Source organism: Tetrahymena thermophila, assembly GCF_000189635.1.
Source record: "Tetrahymena thermophila SB210 genomic scaffold scf_8253811, whole genome shotgun sequence".
Classification (NCBI taxonomy): domain Eukaryota; phylum Ciliophora; class Oligohymenophorea; order Hymenostomatida; family Tetrahymenidae; genus Tetrahymena; species Tetrahymena thermophila.
In genome coordinates, this window is record NW_002475923.1 from 189,026 (window position 1) to 204,255 (window position 15,230).

At 23.4% G+C, this 15,230-nt stretch overlaps 4 protein-coding genes across 4 annotated transcripts; 2 read left to right on the forward strand and 2 right to left on the reverse strand. All coding sequences in view use genetic code 6, as the record gives it.

Annotated features, from left to right (window-relative positions):
• Positions 1 to 1,982: 1,982 nt before the first annotated feature.
• TTHERM_000526548 (transmembrane protein, putative) lies at positions 1,983 to 2,577 on the reverse strand (the record flags this gene model as incomplete). Its single annotated transcript, XM_012801081.1, has 3 exons — positions 1,983 to 2,195; positions 2,304 to 2,486; positions 2,545 to 2,577. The coding sequence occupies 3 exons, from the start codon at positions 2,575 to 2,577 to the stop codon at positions 1,983 to 1,985; spliced, it is 429 nt and encodes a 142-aa protein (XP_012656535.1).
• An 827-nt stretch (positions 2,578 to 3,404) lies between these two features.
• On the reverse strand, positions 3,405 to 3,824 carry TTHERM_000526549 (hypothetical protein; the record flags this gene model as incomplete). Its single annotated transcript, XM_012801082.1, has 1 exon — positions 3,405 to 3,824. The coding sequence occupies one exon, from the start codon at positions 3,822 to 3,824 to the stop codon at positions 3,405 to 3,407; it is 420 nt and encodes a 139-aa protein (XP_012656536.1).
• Positions 3,825 to 7,126: 3,302 nt separating this feature from the next.
• TTHERM_00526550 (hypothetical protein) lies at positions 7,127 to 8,307 on the forward strand (the record flags this gene model as incomplete). Its single annotated transcript, XM_001028066.2, has 2 exons — positions 7,127 to 7,276; positions 7,588 to 8,307. The coding sequence occupies 2 exons, from the start codon at positions 7,127 to 7,129 to the stop codon at positions 8,305 to 8,307; spliced, it is 870 nt and encodes a 289-aa protein (XP_001028066.2).
• A 1,539-nt stretch (positions 8,308 to 9,846) lies between these two features.
• On the forward strand, positions 9,847 to 13,750 carry TTHERM_00526570 (hypothetical protein; the record flags this gene model as incomplete). The annotated part of the gene is made up of 7 exons (XM_001028068.2): positions 9,847 to 10,138; positions 10,243 to 10,436; positions 10,644 to 10,798; positions 11,081 to 11,211; positions 11,531 to 11,662; positions 12,233 to 12,764; positions 13,339 to 13,750. The coding sequence occupies 7 exons, from the start codon at positions 9,847 to 9,849 to the stop codon at positions 13,748 to 13,750; spliced, it is 1,848 nt and encodes a 615-aa protein (XP_001028068.2).
• Positions 13,751 to 15,230: the final 1,480 nt, after the last annotated feature.

Genomic DNA, 15,230 nt, shown 5'->3' on the forward strand with positions numbered 1-15,230 from the left:
AAGACTTCATCCATATTTAAATGCTTATAGAAAAATATTATATTGCAAGATAAGCAGGTTGAAAGTAAGAAAGAAAATAGAATTTTAAATCAAAATCCTTTAAATAGATACAAAAGGTGATTACCTATATCAAGTCTAATTATTGAAAATTATATTAAAGCTTTTATATTTTAAAGGCAGCTGGTTTATTACGTAATATAAGTAAATGACATAATCAAAAAAAAGACAAGATGATAATATTAGATATTTATTTATATCAAAAGAACTGAAGATGATAAAGAATGAGTTTCATTATGCACTTGAATTAATAAAATAAGACCTATATTTATACTTTAATTGATTCATTATTAGAAAGAGTCATATGAGCTTGCACTATCTGTTGCTTTTGTTATGCAGAATACGATATATGAATTACTGATAAGAAGGCAATTTATTTACTAATAGAAAGAAGTTCGTTCGTAAAATTTTAATCTTACTTGCATTTAACTGACGAATTAGATTGATAACATGCAATTAAATTATTAATTCCGCATATGCCGTCATGATTAACTTTATGCACATATTAGAGTAAGAATATTGTTTTTTTACAGATTTTCATGTAAATTAGCCATTTTAAAATGAAACAATTCTTGTGTATTTTTATAAGTATAATTTTTTTAAAGATGCAATAAATATGTATGACGCTGATATTCATATACTTTTTAAATTTTCCATTCTTAAATGTAATTAGCTTAATAATATGCTAAATTTGAAATTAAAATTTGATTAATTTACACCCTTTACTGTACATGCGTCAAAATCTTTGATTTTTTTTTTATATTATCTTGTCATGGCTTCAAAGCATATATTATGTCCTATAAAAATAACTATTACTAAAATATCTTCATCACTTTAGCTATATTTGCGTACAAAATTATAGAGTCCACCACAAAATCTCATATTAATCTAAATAAATAAAATGAAAACTGACTCTCTTTTAAAAATGTATGAATTATTTATGCATAGGTTTATGATGAGAATATTTGTAAAATACGTCAACAATCACCTCTTCATAGTCTTTTTAGATGCGAAATGCTTTAGAATTCAATGAAATCGTAATTTAATTATTCACGCCTTAATTAGAGCAAATTGCATACTATGCCAATAAAAAAATATAATTTTTACATAAAATTAGGAAGAACCAATAAATTTCTTTTTCATCCCTTACTTAATTTAAGAAGTGAATCGATATATGTTATATTAAATTTACACTCGCATCACCCCATCTTTAAGAGGCTAAAATTGATAATGATACACTAAATTTGGTAGTTCAAAAATTTTGGAAGAGCTAGCGAATAATATTTTGTAACGCTTATTGCTAGAATTTGAGTAGATTTATTCTAATATTATATATTTATTTTAAATTTGAATAGAAGAAATAAGAGTAAAAGGTTAATTAATGACTAACAAACTAACTAAAAAATATAGTTTTGATAAACAATCTTAGATATTAACAAACAAATATTATTAATAAGAGGTAAACTGGCTCATTTCTTATTTATTAATAAAAGAATAAAGTTTTTTTGTTTTGTTTTTTTATCTTGTTTTTTGTTTGTTTGCTTATGGTAAGCAGTTCTAATTAGTTCTTTATACAAATGTTTATTTACAATCACAAATTTATTCATAACTTTAAGTATTAAATATACTGCCTTAACAATTACATGTTTAACTATTACTTTTTAATTTTCTTTTTTAAAAGGTTATCTTTATTTATGAGCGAACTCCATAAGAATAATAAGTAATATTAAATACTATTTTATAAAATAAACATAAAGAGATTAATAAGACATTCTTTGAATTATGATTGCGTTTTTGTATGATAATTATATTTATTTAGTTAGTTAATTCTTTATCTTATTAAGAAAATGAATAAATTTGGATTCTTTCATGATTAATCGATGTAATTATATCAGCCATAAAAAAGTTATATTTAAAGCTTTAAATCATTACAAGGGATTATTTTGTATTAGAGATAAAAATGAAATGTATAAAGCAGTAATTTGCATTTATAAAACCAATTTAAAAATCGTGAAAAGAAGAGGAAAAATAAGATCAAAATACTAGAAATAACCACTGCCAAAACTTTTGCAATATAGAGTAGTTGAATAATGCGTCTTTATTGAAGATTTAATAAGTAAAGGAGGTGGTAGGACTTTCTTTGATATACAAATAAAAAAAAAATTGTACTCGAATAATTTTGATTAGAATTTAACTTTTAATAGAAATTGCTAGATAGTTAAAAAATTTAAATATAACCTTTATACCTTAAGCCAATCTCTTAACATTAAGCGACTTAGCAGAAGAATAGATTAATAATTCAAATGAGCTGGTAAATTCAAAAAAAGTGACAAAAAATGACGAAATAATAAATTAACTATCTTCAAAATTATCTCATCCCAACCACAAGAGCTCGTAAGCCTAAATTTTGATTTCTCCTTATTAGAAAGCTATAAAAAAAATATTAATTTCTGAGATTACTTTAAAAAGCAATATAAATATAGATACTAATTAGCTTGCCTGCTTCTTCTCCCTCTTCATAACGAATTTGTAATTATTTTACAGTCAGCTTTATCTCCATTTTGTTAAAATCTGCGCTATATATCTAAATTAAAAATTTATGATGCATCAAAACTATACTTTCTAAAAAGTTCTAGACTATTTATCTGACTATCTATCTCCAAATAAATATCTTTAGCATTAAATTAATTCTAACCTTATAATAGAATCTCCTTAACTTGTCATTTGAGTTTACTGATATCTAAATATCCATTTAATAGCAGCGAGTCACTCTTATCTTTGAGTGCACCTTTGTGAAGGGATTTATGTAATAACTTTTGAATTAAGTAAAGGCAAATTCTATCTTTTTTCTATTATCCTGCTTATAGTATTAGAACGTAGTTATTATTTGAAAAAAGCAAGAATGTTAGCATTACATAATGTAAATATTTCATAATGCATTAGCTTAACTTGAATTAAAAACGAAAGTTGCGTCATCACTCTTTTTTGACGTACGGATAAAACAGCCGTTTAAGGTAAGATTTGTTGATTATCTAAAACAAGATAAATTATAATAAACAATGAGTAATGAAAGCATGGATTTTTCTGTTTGAATATCATCCAAAAAATAAGATTTGGATTACTTTTAATATTAAAAAAACCTTAGTAAAAATTGAGATTCAAAAAGTTATTCTAAATTTAAAACCCTTTAGATTTAATTGGTAGCTTTGAGTAAAATACCTTAACAGGTTAAATAATGCAGAGTATTTATCAAAATTAGTTACATGGAAAATATAATTTGCATCAAATAATTTTATATTGAGTCATTTTTAAATTTGTTCCGTCACTACTCCTCAGAATTAATGAGATCATGACAAATTATAGTAGACCATTCTTTTGGCCCAGAAATGGCAATACTTTTTTTAAAACCTTTAATTTTTTTGTAAATCTTTTATCCCACCCAAATCTGCTAATTCTAAATCCCATTTTAATAATTGATGATATATACTACTCCTAAACGATCTCTCTTTTTAGTTATAATTAAGATTTTACTCAGTAGAATAATCATTACTTGCTTTAAGTAAACTCATTAATATTATATTTTTTTGGGGGTTTAATTCTTAAATTTATTTCACATTTATCTTTACTAAAAGTTGCGCACTATGCATTTCTAAGCCAAATAAATATATCTATCTTTCATTATTAATTTTATCCTTAAAACATTTATTTTTCAGTAACAAATAGCTTTGACAATCTTCATAGCTTAACATCAAATATTTATATACCATCTTCTATTACAATCCTACAAAATTTAACAATTTTTGTAATAAAATAACTACAGGGCAATTCTTAGAAATCTTTCCATTTAAATAATTGCGCAAATTTTGTAATAGAAAAGTAAAAATTGAATCGATTTCACCCTACAAGCTAATTTTAGATTAACATCTAAAGCTTGCTCTCAAAACTCAATTTTTATAATCAGAAAAATAAATAAATAATTTGGTTGTATTCAAATATATAATTAGAATATCAATTATTGAATAAAGTTTTATGAGTAAAGTTATCATATTTTTATCACCGGAAAACAGAAAAAGAAAGTAAATTGATGTATTTGACCTAAGGTGCTTAAATAAAACAGACTAATCAATATCAATTTTGGTATTTTAGTTAAAATTTTTTATGTTTGATCTCTGACATAATGAAACTATATATTTATTGAGTTTTTTTTCAATAGTTTAATTACTTTTATTAAAGAGATAAATTCCTTTTTTTTTTCTTAAAAGAGCTTAATTAAAATTTAGTAAAAATGATTAATTACTTGTTGCTTGCATGCTTGCTTTATTAATTTCCAAGTTGATTTTGATCTCTTTACTTGAATTATATTTTGAAGTTATCGATTGAAGATTAGATATAATTTTTTGATTGATCAGTGTATACATTAGAAATATTAATAAATCTGAAAAGCTTCAATTTTTATTTCAGAAAAAGGAGGTTCAACCTTACGTCATAAAAATAAAAGAAATCACCAGTTTTAAATATCTCTAAATAATTCTAACTTTTAAATTTTTTTTTTTTGAAATATATTAATAGAAATTCATTTAAAAAACTCTATATTTAAAATTAGATGTAAAATTTTTAGAAAGTGTATTTTTTTTATGACAACCCTACATATGATTAAATCAAATAATTTTTCAACTGCTTAAGTTTTTCAAATTGAAGTATTTTTCATAGTCTAATTTTTTGGCATGATGAACTGCGATATGAATTATTTTAATGCAATCAAAATAAATTAACCAAAGGCTCTTGCTTTGTTAGTTGATTGATTGATTGGGTACAAAAGATAGAAAGTGAATTTTTTTATATTTAAATTTATTTGAAAATTTTAGCAAAATGTTGCTCCAAAAGAGATTTGATTATTCAGTTTTATTTTGTATACAAATTTTATAGAGCACTTAAGGTGACAAAAAAAATAAAAATAAATCAATGATCTCATATAAAGTAAGACGTAAATAGAATTAATACGATATTATTAAGGTAGAATCAATAATTGATGATAATAATAATTTTTTATAATTTTTTTTGAAGTGATAAATAACCGAATTATTTCAATTTATTAGCTTTTAGCTTTGTATTATGATGGCATGCTTAATGTCTGAGCATTTAAAATTTACGTAATTTAAATTTTTTGCTTGAATGTATTTGAACATCCAATACCATAATTAGATTAATTCAGTTATTCCAAGTTATATCTCTGTCTAATTTGAAATTAACTTAATAAGAATAGAGTTTCTTAGCTTTTTTTTGAAAATACATTAAAACACACTTATTAATTTTTATATAATTCCTTACAATTATAATCATCTTCATAATCCATATCTAATATTGTCTTTAAAGCTCTAGATATGAATTAATAAATCTATCTATCAATCAATAAATGAATTAATGAGTAAATTATTGTAGCAACTATAACCAAACTCAAAGATTTTTAGATAGCTAGCTATTCTGGTTTTCAATATAGGAAGAGAAAGTGCCTTTTTTTTATAGAAATACTGTTTTCATTAATTTTTATTTGCATTGTATATTCTAGATTGTAAAGTTGATATTTTTATTTCCATGTTATTGTTATCGTTTTATAGCTATTAATTTTACTGTATTATTGCATACTTTTACAAAATTTAGTGTGTCATTTTTTCTATTACTATCAACGAGAATGTAATGTTATAGTTTTATACCAGTGATTAAAGACAGTAATAATTAGATTTCTTAAAAATTTGTCATAATTTTCAAGACTTAAGTGATAATTTAATATGACATAATATAGACCTTAATATTATTTCAGAGTTAAGCTAAAAAAATATTCAAAATGAATTCTTTAAATGTAATTTCCTGCTTAAAAGAAGGCATTGCTTGAACTAATCAAGTCTAGCTGCTTTTGTCAATAAATAAAGACGAGATTACTACCATTTTAGCTTTAATTAATGTAATAATCTAAAAGAAGAATTTCGGGTTAACTCTTTATAATAAACAAGTAGAATAGATAGAAATTAGCAAAAAGGGAATAACAAGACTAGATTACTAGAAGTTGAAGGGTTTAAGATCAAAAACATAAATTATGAAAGACTTGCATGAAGAAAGAGAAGAATACTAGAAAGAAATTCTACTTAAATTAAGTAGGAAATCTAATTTTCGCTACTAAATGTATTTTATAAACGAAGATAAATTTTTTTTTACACTTTTATTAAAGTGCTAAAGGCAGTATTTGGAGAGTGGGGGGTGAGGTAAATTTGAGAAAAAATAAAATATAGTGCTAGCATTAAATTCTATCTCTGTCTGATGGCTAAAAGGCTTTTTCTAAAATATTTAAACAGGAAACTAGTGATCTCAGAGCACTGAGATACAATTTTTGAGGAGATAAATGGTATGTTGAGAACAAAAAAGAGCCATTTTTTTAAACTTAAATTCGTAGAAATAGGGGAAAGAAATGAAGATAGAAATAATGTATTGAAGGAGCAAAGTGATGCAAGGTACGCATAGAAATAATGTTTTATACTTTTAGATTTAAAAAGCATCAGTAAATCATTTGCAATGATAAGCTTAATGGCCTTGATCAATTATTTAATATTTGCGCTAACTTGCATTAAGTTTTTAAAAATAATACATAATAATGGGTTTTGTCTAAGGGGTTTGAATTGTGCTTTGTGCAAGTCGCAAATTATAATGGAGATGACGAATTAATAAAAAGTGTATTTAATATTACGATTTACAATGGCGCAGTATTAACTAATTTTATAGACGTAAAGAAAAGGTATTAATTTACGTCACATTATTCCTTGATTTCTAAAAATAAATTTGATAATTAATTTAAATAACCACTCATAGAAGTAATTCAAAACAATCTATCTTGAAATCTAATAAAAAAATAGTCAAAAACAAAATCAAATTAAAAAAAACTCAAAAAAAAAACAATCTTAATTTACCTGAGCAAAAATCAAAGGCTTAATTAAATAAATTCAAATCAATAACCCCCATTTAACACAATTCCTAACCTTACTTACACTCAATCATTAACATTTACATTGATCAAAAAAAAATGAAAGTAATCGAAGACATCCTCAAAGAAGTCGACTAAGAAGTCCTTCGTAAGGCTCCCCATGCCCAACGTAAATACAACAAGATCACTGAAACATTGAGAGTCAAATTCCTCAATAAGATCTTTTAAGAAAATAAATCAATTAAAAAGGTAATTTATTAATTAATTTATTAATTTTATGATTAGAAATCACATCAAAAAAGAGGATAATTTATTCACTTTTGAAAGTGGGTAGTTCACTCTAAAATCATTCTCCCTAAATACATTTCATAAAAAAGATATAGAGAGATTCATTTCTTTCTATTCCCTTTTTATTGTCATTTTGCTAGCTATTTTTATTAGTTAATTACTTAGTTAGTTAGCTTCTTTGAACTAAAAGTTTTTAATTAAATCATTTCTAATTATTAATTAAACAATTTTTACGCACGATTTACTAAATTTTCTTTTTAATTAAATTAAAGGCTGCTGAAGAATTGAACATCAATTACAGTTCTGCCAAAACCATTCTTACCATGCACAGAAAGAAATCCAAAAACGGTGGAAGTTCTCCAAGCTGTGCTGACTTAACCAACCCTGCTGCACTTAGCCAAGATTTTGCTACAGCTTCTCAATAGGCTATGGCTCGTGCTCTCCCTCCTAAGCACCTTATTAAATAATCTTTCATGTCTACAGCCAGCAATTTATCGGAATAAAAGGATTTCGAAGATTCTTGTTCCGATAATCACGATGAATTAAAGGGAAATAACAATATCATGAAGAAGTAACTCATCCAAAATAGAAACCTTGTTTTAGTAGCTCCCTAAGCTCCTAATAACATCCAAGTTAACCCTTTGAGCTAGATTTAATAAAAGAACACATCAATCATCATCCCTCCTCCCCAACAATAATAACCTGCTTTACAATAATCTGCTTAAATCCCCACAGCTATTTCTCAAAATATATTATTGTAGCTCTAACAATAATTCTAAGTTCAATAGCAATAATAACAATAATAGTAATAATAATTACAAAATACTTTACAATAATTATTGTTATTGTAACTTGCTTAGACTCAACAAGCCCAATAATAACCTGTCTAACCAGCTGCTACCTTAAATCCCTTGGCAACTCTCCTCTTATAGCAATAATTGTTAGGCCAATTACCATCAGCCGCTGCTCCCATGCAATAAAAATTCTTTTGAATGGTGAAAGTTTGAATCACATTACTATCAACTTATTAGTTTATTTTAATCACCATAATCTTATATAAAACTGAGTCATATCTAACTAATAATTTCTATCCTTTCAACAAAATAATTTATACCTTTCTAATACCCTGACTAGATGTAAAACAACTTCTAAACTAAACTACCAACACAAACAAAATCTTACCTAAGGAAGTAAGTAAAACAGTCAATCGATGTCTACATTCAATTTAGCCAAATACTTATTAATACTAACCATCTAAAACTAATTTAACTTTAAATTGATAGACAAATAAAATTCCTCAATATTAACAAAGAGCTTCTATTAAAAAAAACTAGTCTCTCATCTTTTAAATTTCTTTCCTCTTAAATTATTTAAAAGCAGGAAGGAATTTTAAACCATTTTCCTTCTAATCACTTTATAATTAGAATACTTTATATAAATAATATAAAATTAATATATTGAATAACGGGATAACGACCAACCAACCAACCAACCATATTAAATATTCTTATTAACAACTAAATAAATAAATAAATTAATAATTGTATCATAATTTATCTAAATATTTTAATTCATCTTTTTGTGTAAATCTAATTTTATAAAATTCCAGAAAAAAAGTCCAAATTCCTTTTCAATTCTTTTACTTTTTTCACAAAGAAAATCTGTTTGTAAAATAGGTTTAACATAATTTTCAATTAATTTTAGCTTTCAAGCTGGAAATTCAATTTTCTGGCAGTGTTAGAAAGATTTGTCTTTCGTTTCTTCCGCTCTTTATTTATATTTATTTATATTCTTAGTAAGGTGAGTAAACTTTATAATGTTTTTGGAAAATCATCAATTGATAAAAATTGATAGATGTCACAGCTTTGCTGAGTTACAAATTTTTCTATATCTAAAATTAGATTGATCTCTTTTAAATGGTTTATGATATGAAATGTCCCCAATTAATTTAAAAACTGAGACCGCTAAATGAATATTTATTTAGTTAGTTACCCAAATGAAAAGTTAATTAAAAGTTGTTAAGATAATTCACAAGAAAGAAAGAGAAATTATAAATTATTGCTGAGTTAGTAATAAAATAGTGAAATTAAATTTATATTGTATCATTTTATCCAGCTTATTATACACAATTGACACACTAATTATTATATCACTATAAACTTATAACAATTGATTTTGATTTCTTACAATTTTTAAGTTATTATATCTTCCTCTAAAAAAAGCTCAAATGTCTCATTATTAATTTCTCTTCTCTAAATATGAAAATATTTCTAAATCTAACTTTCTTCTTAATCCCTATTTTATTTAATATTTTGATGCACTTATCAATCTATCTATCTGCACAAACTTTTTTTTCTAATAATTATCTTTTAATCTTAATTTGCTTTCTTTCCTATGTAAATCTTCTATTCGAAAATTATATTTCTGGTAAATAGTTATTAATTTTGATAATATATAAGTCTTATTTTTACTATTTTATCACACTTACACCAATCAATATTATTTCTTTGTGATATTAACTTTTGACTCTAATGAAACGCTCTCATTCACAAAGCTATAACATATCTAATTAGCCTGGCTCTGCTTAAAAAGACAATTTAGATTATTTCAAAGAGACAACATCTCTTCGTAAAAAATATTTAGAGGCATAGGCATAAAATGCAGATAAACTCAAATAATCGATTTCTTAAGTTTTAGATTATAATGATCCTAAAGTTATTTAATCTTTTGCGCAGCTCAAAGCTGCTTCTAAAGTTACGGACATTGATGCTATAAAAAGTTAGAAATTTCGCTTTAAAGGAAAATACCCTAGTCTAACTGCAAGTATACAACACATAAATAATATGTTTATTTAAAATAGAAATTAAATACTAGAATTATTCACACATAGATAGATTATTATTATTTATTATATCAATTTTAACTAGTTAGAGCTGCCTCAACATAAAAAGAAAGGCAAACTTTGCAGGGATTTGAAACTAATTACTGGTAAAAAAACACACTTAATACAAACAGAGAAGTTCTTGCTTAGTCTAAAACTTTTGATGAATAAGAAGAAAGAGCACAAACTGCTCATTTGCGATTATCTGGATAATAAAAAAAGGATTTTGATAAACAAAAAGTAATTAAAACTTTTTTTATACAAGTTATCAAATTTAAGAAAGACTACTTAATTACTTGCTAACTTATTTCCCGTTTAGGTAGTAGGTAAATAAAGTAGGAATATTAATCTAAAGAAGTTTTCTAAATCAATAATTTATTCGTTAACAAACAAACAAACATAATTATTTTACAAATTTATTTAACATTTATTTTGAATTAATTTTAGACCAAATTGAGAGAAAACATTACTCGAATTTAGTAAGAAATAAGAGATGATGAAAATCAAGACGAAAGTGACTGCAAAAGCAACTCTATGATGGATCAAAAGCAATCAATCGAACAGCTAAAACTCTATATTGAAACATTCAGATTGAGCTGCAAGTAGACCTTTCAAAAATGCAATAATTAAATCAAAAAGCTTTCTATTTGTCATCACTTTTTTATTTGAAACCTACAAAATTAGCATATTAACAAATAAGTAAAAACGCTAATTGAATTCACCCCAGCCAACAAACAAACAAAAAAAATTGTGCCAAAATTCAAGTTTTCAAAAATGATTCTTCAAGCTTAAAAGAGCGCTTTTTCATGCTTAATTATTTCAAAAAGAAAAAAAATATTCTTTGTTGTTATTTACATTTTTAAAATTATTTTTTTATTTTATAGGGTTGATTGTTCTTATCCTTAAGAAATGCTGTATGTATTAGATAAGCTAAAGAGCTATATTTTTTTCCACTGGAAGTCGTCATTAGATTTAAAAGAGGATATATTACAAATCACAACTAATAAACATATAAGTATACCTTTTTTTTTTGCTTAAAAACGTTATAATATATTCCAAAGGATATATCAATAAATAAATAGAATAAATATAATTTATGTTCATCCAACACACTTTCTACTTTAAAATACTTTAAGTAAAATTTTAAATAATTTGTTACCAAAATATATAAATTACTCCATAAATAAATAAATAGTTTCTTAATAAGTATGGAAGAGTATTAATTATTGCAACAAAATTCTATCCTAAAATTTATTTATTTGCCTTTTAAATTTGTAGCAATTTAGGTGTTATTTTAATTAATAATTTCTATTTTAAAAATTTAAAATCAAAAGAGAATTTCTTTCTGTGGGTTCAACCCTATCATTTTCCATACAACGAAGTGTGTAGAAAGCTTTTAGAAGAAATAATATCTCTGAATGCAGAACATCAAAATTAAGTAGAATTACTCAAAGATAAAATCAAAGGTAATAAAAATTTATTTATTTATTTAGCTTTCAAAATTCAAACTGTTTATCTATATGATTTTTCATTCTGAATGTGACATACACTGGTTCAATAATTATTGAATCTGATGACGAATCTGGTGACGATTTTTTTAAAGAGATAAATAGGATTTTGTTGCAAGACAAATAAACATGCATAATATCTAAAAAAAAATTTATTGGACATTGCGTGATATAAATCATCTATATCAATTTAAAAGAGTTTTTGTAAATCGAATTTGTTTGATCACTGTGTTAAATCAGGCATTCTAATAACATTTTTTTGGTTGCTTTATCATCAAAAAACTAATAAGCAATTTTTATTTCATACATAAATCCTTTTTAATTATTATTATTATTTTCAATACTTTGTCCTATCATAATTTTGCTTACATCGCAAACTTTACTTATTTTGTATTGCTAAAAATAGTTATTTCTTTTTCTTTATTTTTTTTTGAGTACGCAAAACAGCAAGCACGGATAAAAATTTATTCGCTATGACTTGCTAGCTACTGCTATTTTTTAAATAGTTAATTTCTTATTCATCAAAAGAGCTGAACGAAGTAGGGAATGGAATGAAGTAGAAATTAGAATTAATAAAAAAGAATATTATTTATCACAAGGAGAAGGGAATTACTATTTAAGGTGATACCTCTACTTTATTTAAATATGATGCTTATGAGGAAGAGATCAATCAGCTGAAGAGTGTCTAACTCAAATTAGAGAAGCACATCAATACACTAAACGAAGAAATATTTTAATTGAAGGAAGACATACTCTCTAAAGATAACAAAATTAAAAGATAAGAAACCTAAATTGAGATTTTGAAACGAAATGTAAAGAATTTAGAAGAATAAATATAAGCCAAGGAAAAAAATAATGCTGAGAGATAAAAATTTCTATTGCAAGAAAAAGCTAAATTATTGAACGATTTAAATCAATTTTCTGACAATATCGACGAACTATTTTAGGAAATAAAAGATGAATTCAGTTAAGACTCCTTAAAACTAAAGGATACTCCATAAATGGAGTTTTTTAGAAAGATATTTATAACACACAATCTCAATTTTGAAGATGTTTATAGGTAAAGCATTAAAACTTCTATTTAAAAATAGCTTGAAAAGTACTAGCTAAATAAAGTTTTTCATTTAAATCTGACCTATTTATTTTTAATGGTATATTTATATAATTCCATTTTAATAAGATTTGATTGATAGAATCAACCAAATTAATTTGTAGAGATTTGCTTAACTGCTTAATGTAAAGCTATTTTTAAAGCTCATCTATTACTTTTAAATATTTAATAAAATTTTACACTGAAATCAATAAATTAGTTAATAATTAATTTATAAATAAATAAGGACAAAACAGACAAATACAAACAATTATTATTTTTTAGATAATTAATTAAATTTAATTTAATTAATCTCTATATACACATTACTCTCTTTTAATTACTTTTGGTCTTCACAATTATTAGATCTACTTTTTTTCCAGTTCGATACCTACCATCATCAGCATATATTTAATTCATTTTATAAAAATAACTAAACTAAGTCAATAAAAAACTAGCAAATTGCTCTATTTATATGTGAAATGAATTAATATAAATCCCTTTTGTACTATTTACTTAATTTTAATATATTAAAATAATCTAGGGATGTTCATAATGTCTACACCATGTCAAGTAAGGACTTACTAAAGAAACTTGTATAGTATTTTTCTAGTCTGCTGGAGTGGAAAGCTGACTTAATGAACGTTATAATGAGCAATTCAGATTTTGACAAAAATTTATCTTTTTAGAATAATTGCTATTAGAATCCTTCTAGTCTATAACATATAGCCTAAAGTTAAAATAATAAAATTTCTTCTACCTCACAGAGTTTGAATAACATTCATGGCTCTTAAAAGATAGCTAAAAATATGTAATAGTATCCTAAAGATAAGGAGAGCGAAAGATAGTTCTAACATAACTAAGAATTGATAGAGAGAAAAAGAATAGAATAATAACAAAATTTGGTTCTATTTTAGCTGAAATAAATACTTTTGAGATAATACACTAATAACTGATAGTATTTAATATACTGAAAAGCAATAGTGTGACAGATTAACGTTGTAAGCAAATAAATAGTACTTAATTTTTATGCAATTATTCAAATTATTGAGTAAATATCAACCTCTTAAATTCAAAATTTTCTCAATCTATGACGTTAATTTTTTTTATTTATTGACGGAATTAACATAATATTAGATCATATTATCCTTTTAATAAAAATGAAAACCTACCTGCAACACCTTTAAATAAGCATCTATTTACTAGCCATTTCAGTTTTTACTTCTTTATAAAAAAATTATATATAGCTAACAAACATAAAAAAAACAATATCATCAACTTGTTCAAATACCTTCTAAATATTCACCAAAAACAAATCATATCAACTTTATAAATTTATTCTGAAAAATTAAATGTAAATTAAAAAATAATAAATAATAAAGTTAATCTCAAAAGTTTGTATGTACAATAAATATTTTAATTTCTACATTTTTATAATTGTTGATGTTATTTACTGTTCATAATAATTATTTTTACTAATTAAATAAAATCATTACTCATGTATTTTAGAAAAAAGATTATAATTTTTATATATACCAGTTCAAAATTCTTAAAACCATTTCACATTTTAAATTCAATCATCAATAAATTAAGTGTAAAAGAACACTATTTTTGAATTTTAATAGATTTCTATTCTTTATTATAAAAAAGTTGATCAAATATTTAAATTTTTCAACTTATTTCATTTTTATTATTTTAATTTATTTTTTTTAAATTAGAAATCTTAAATTTTTTATTAAATACTTTAACACTAATTTTTAATAAATATTAAAAGAAATTTTTAATTCAAAAATTTTAATTTATTTATTCTATTTTTTGTAATATCACAATAATTTGAAAAATTTTAGTTAGGATTATTATTCTAAATAAATCAATTTTATTATCTTTAATAATAAAATATTTATTTACAAAAACTTACTTATTATTATTTAACTTTTTAATATAAAAAATATTTTCTAAACTTTTTCATCTTATTTCGTTCAGTTTAATTAAATAAATATTTTAATTAAAATATCTTTCAAGTTGCTTAAATTAAATAAAATCTACTATCTTAATTTTCAGTTCAAAAACAATTAATATTGAATTTTAAATTATAGGCTTTACAAAATCAAAGCAATTAAAATATTACAATTATAAATTAAATTTAAATTATTAATATTTTATTGAATAAATTAGAATACAATTTAAAAATATGTATCAAACAAAATATAAAATATTCTCCAAAATAATCTTTAAATATTGTTTTTAAAAAATATTATATAATTTAAAATAAATATTATGAAAAAATATTGTTTTTCGTATAATTTCTTCTTTATTTATTAAATTAAATTATTTTATGAATATCAAAAATAAATCAAACAAATAATTATTCAAAAAATTCATTTAAATCCACAAAAAATATATTGAATTGAAAATTAAAGGAAAAATATTTTTATA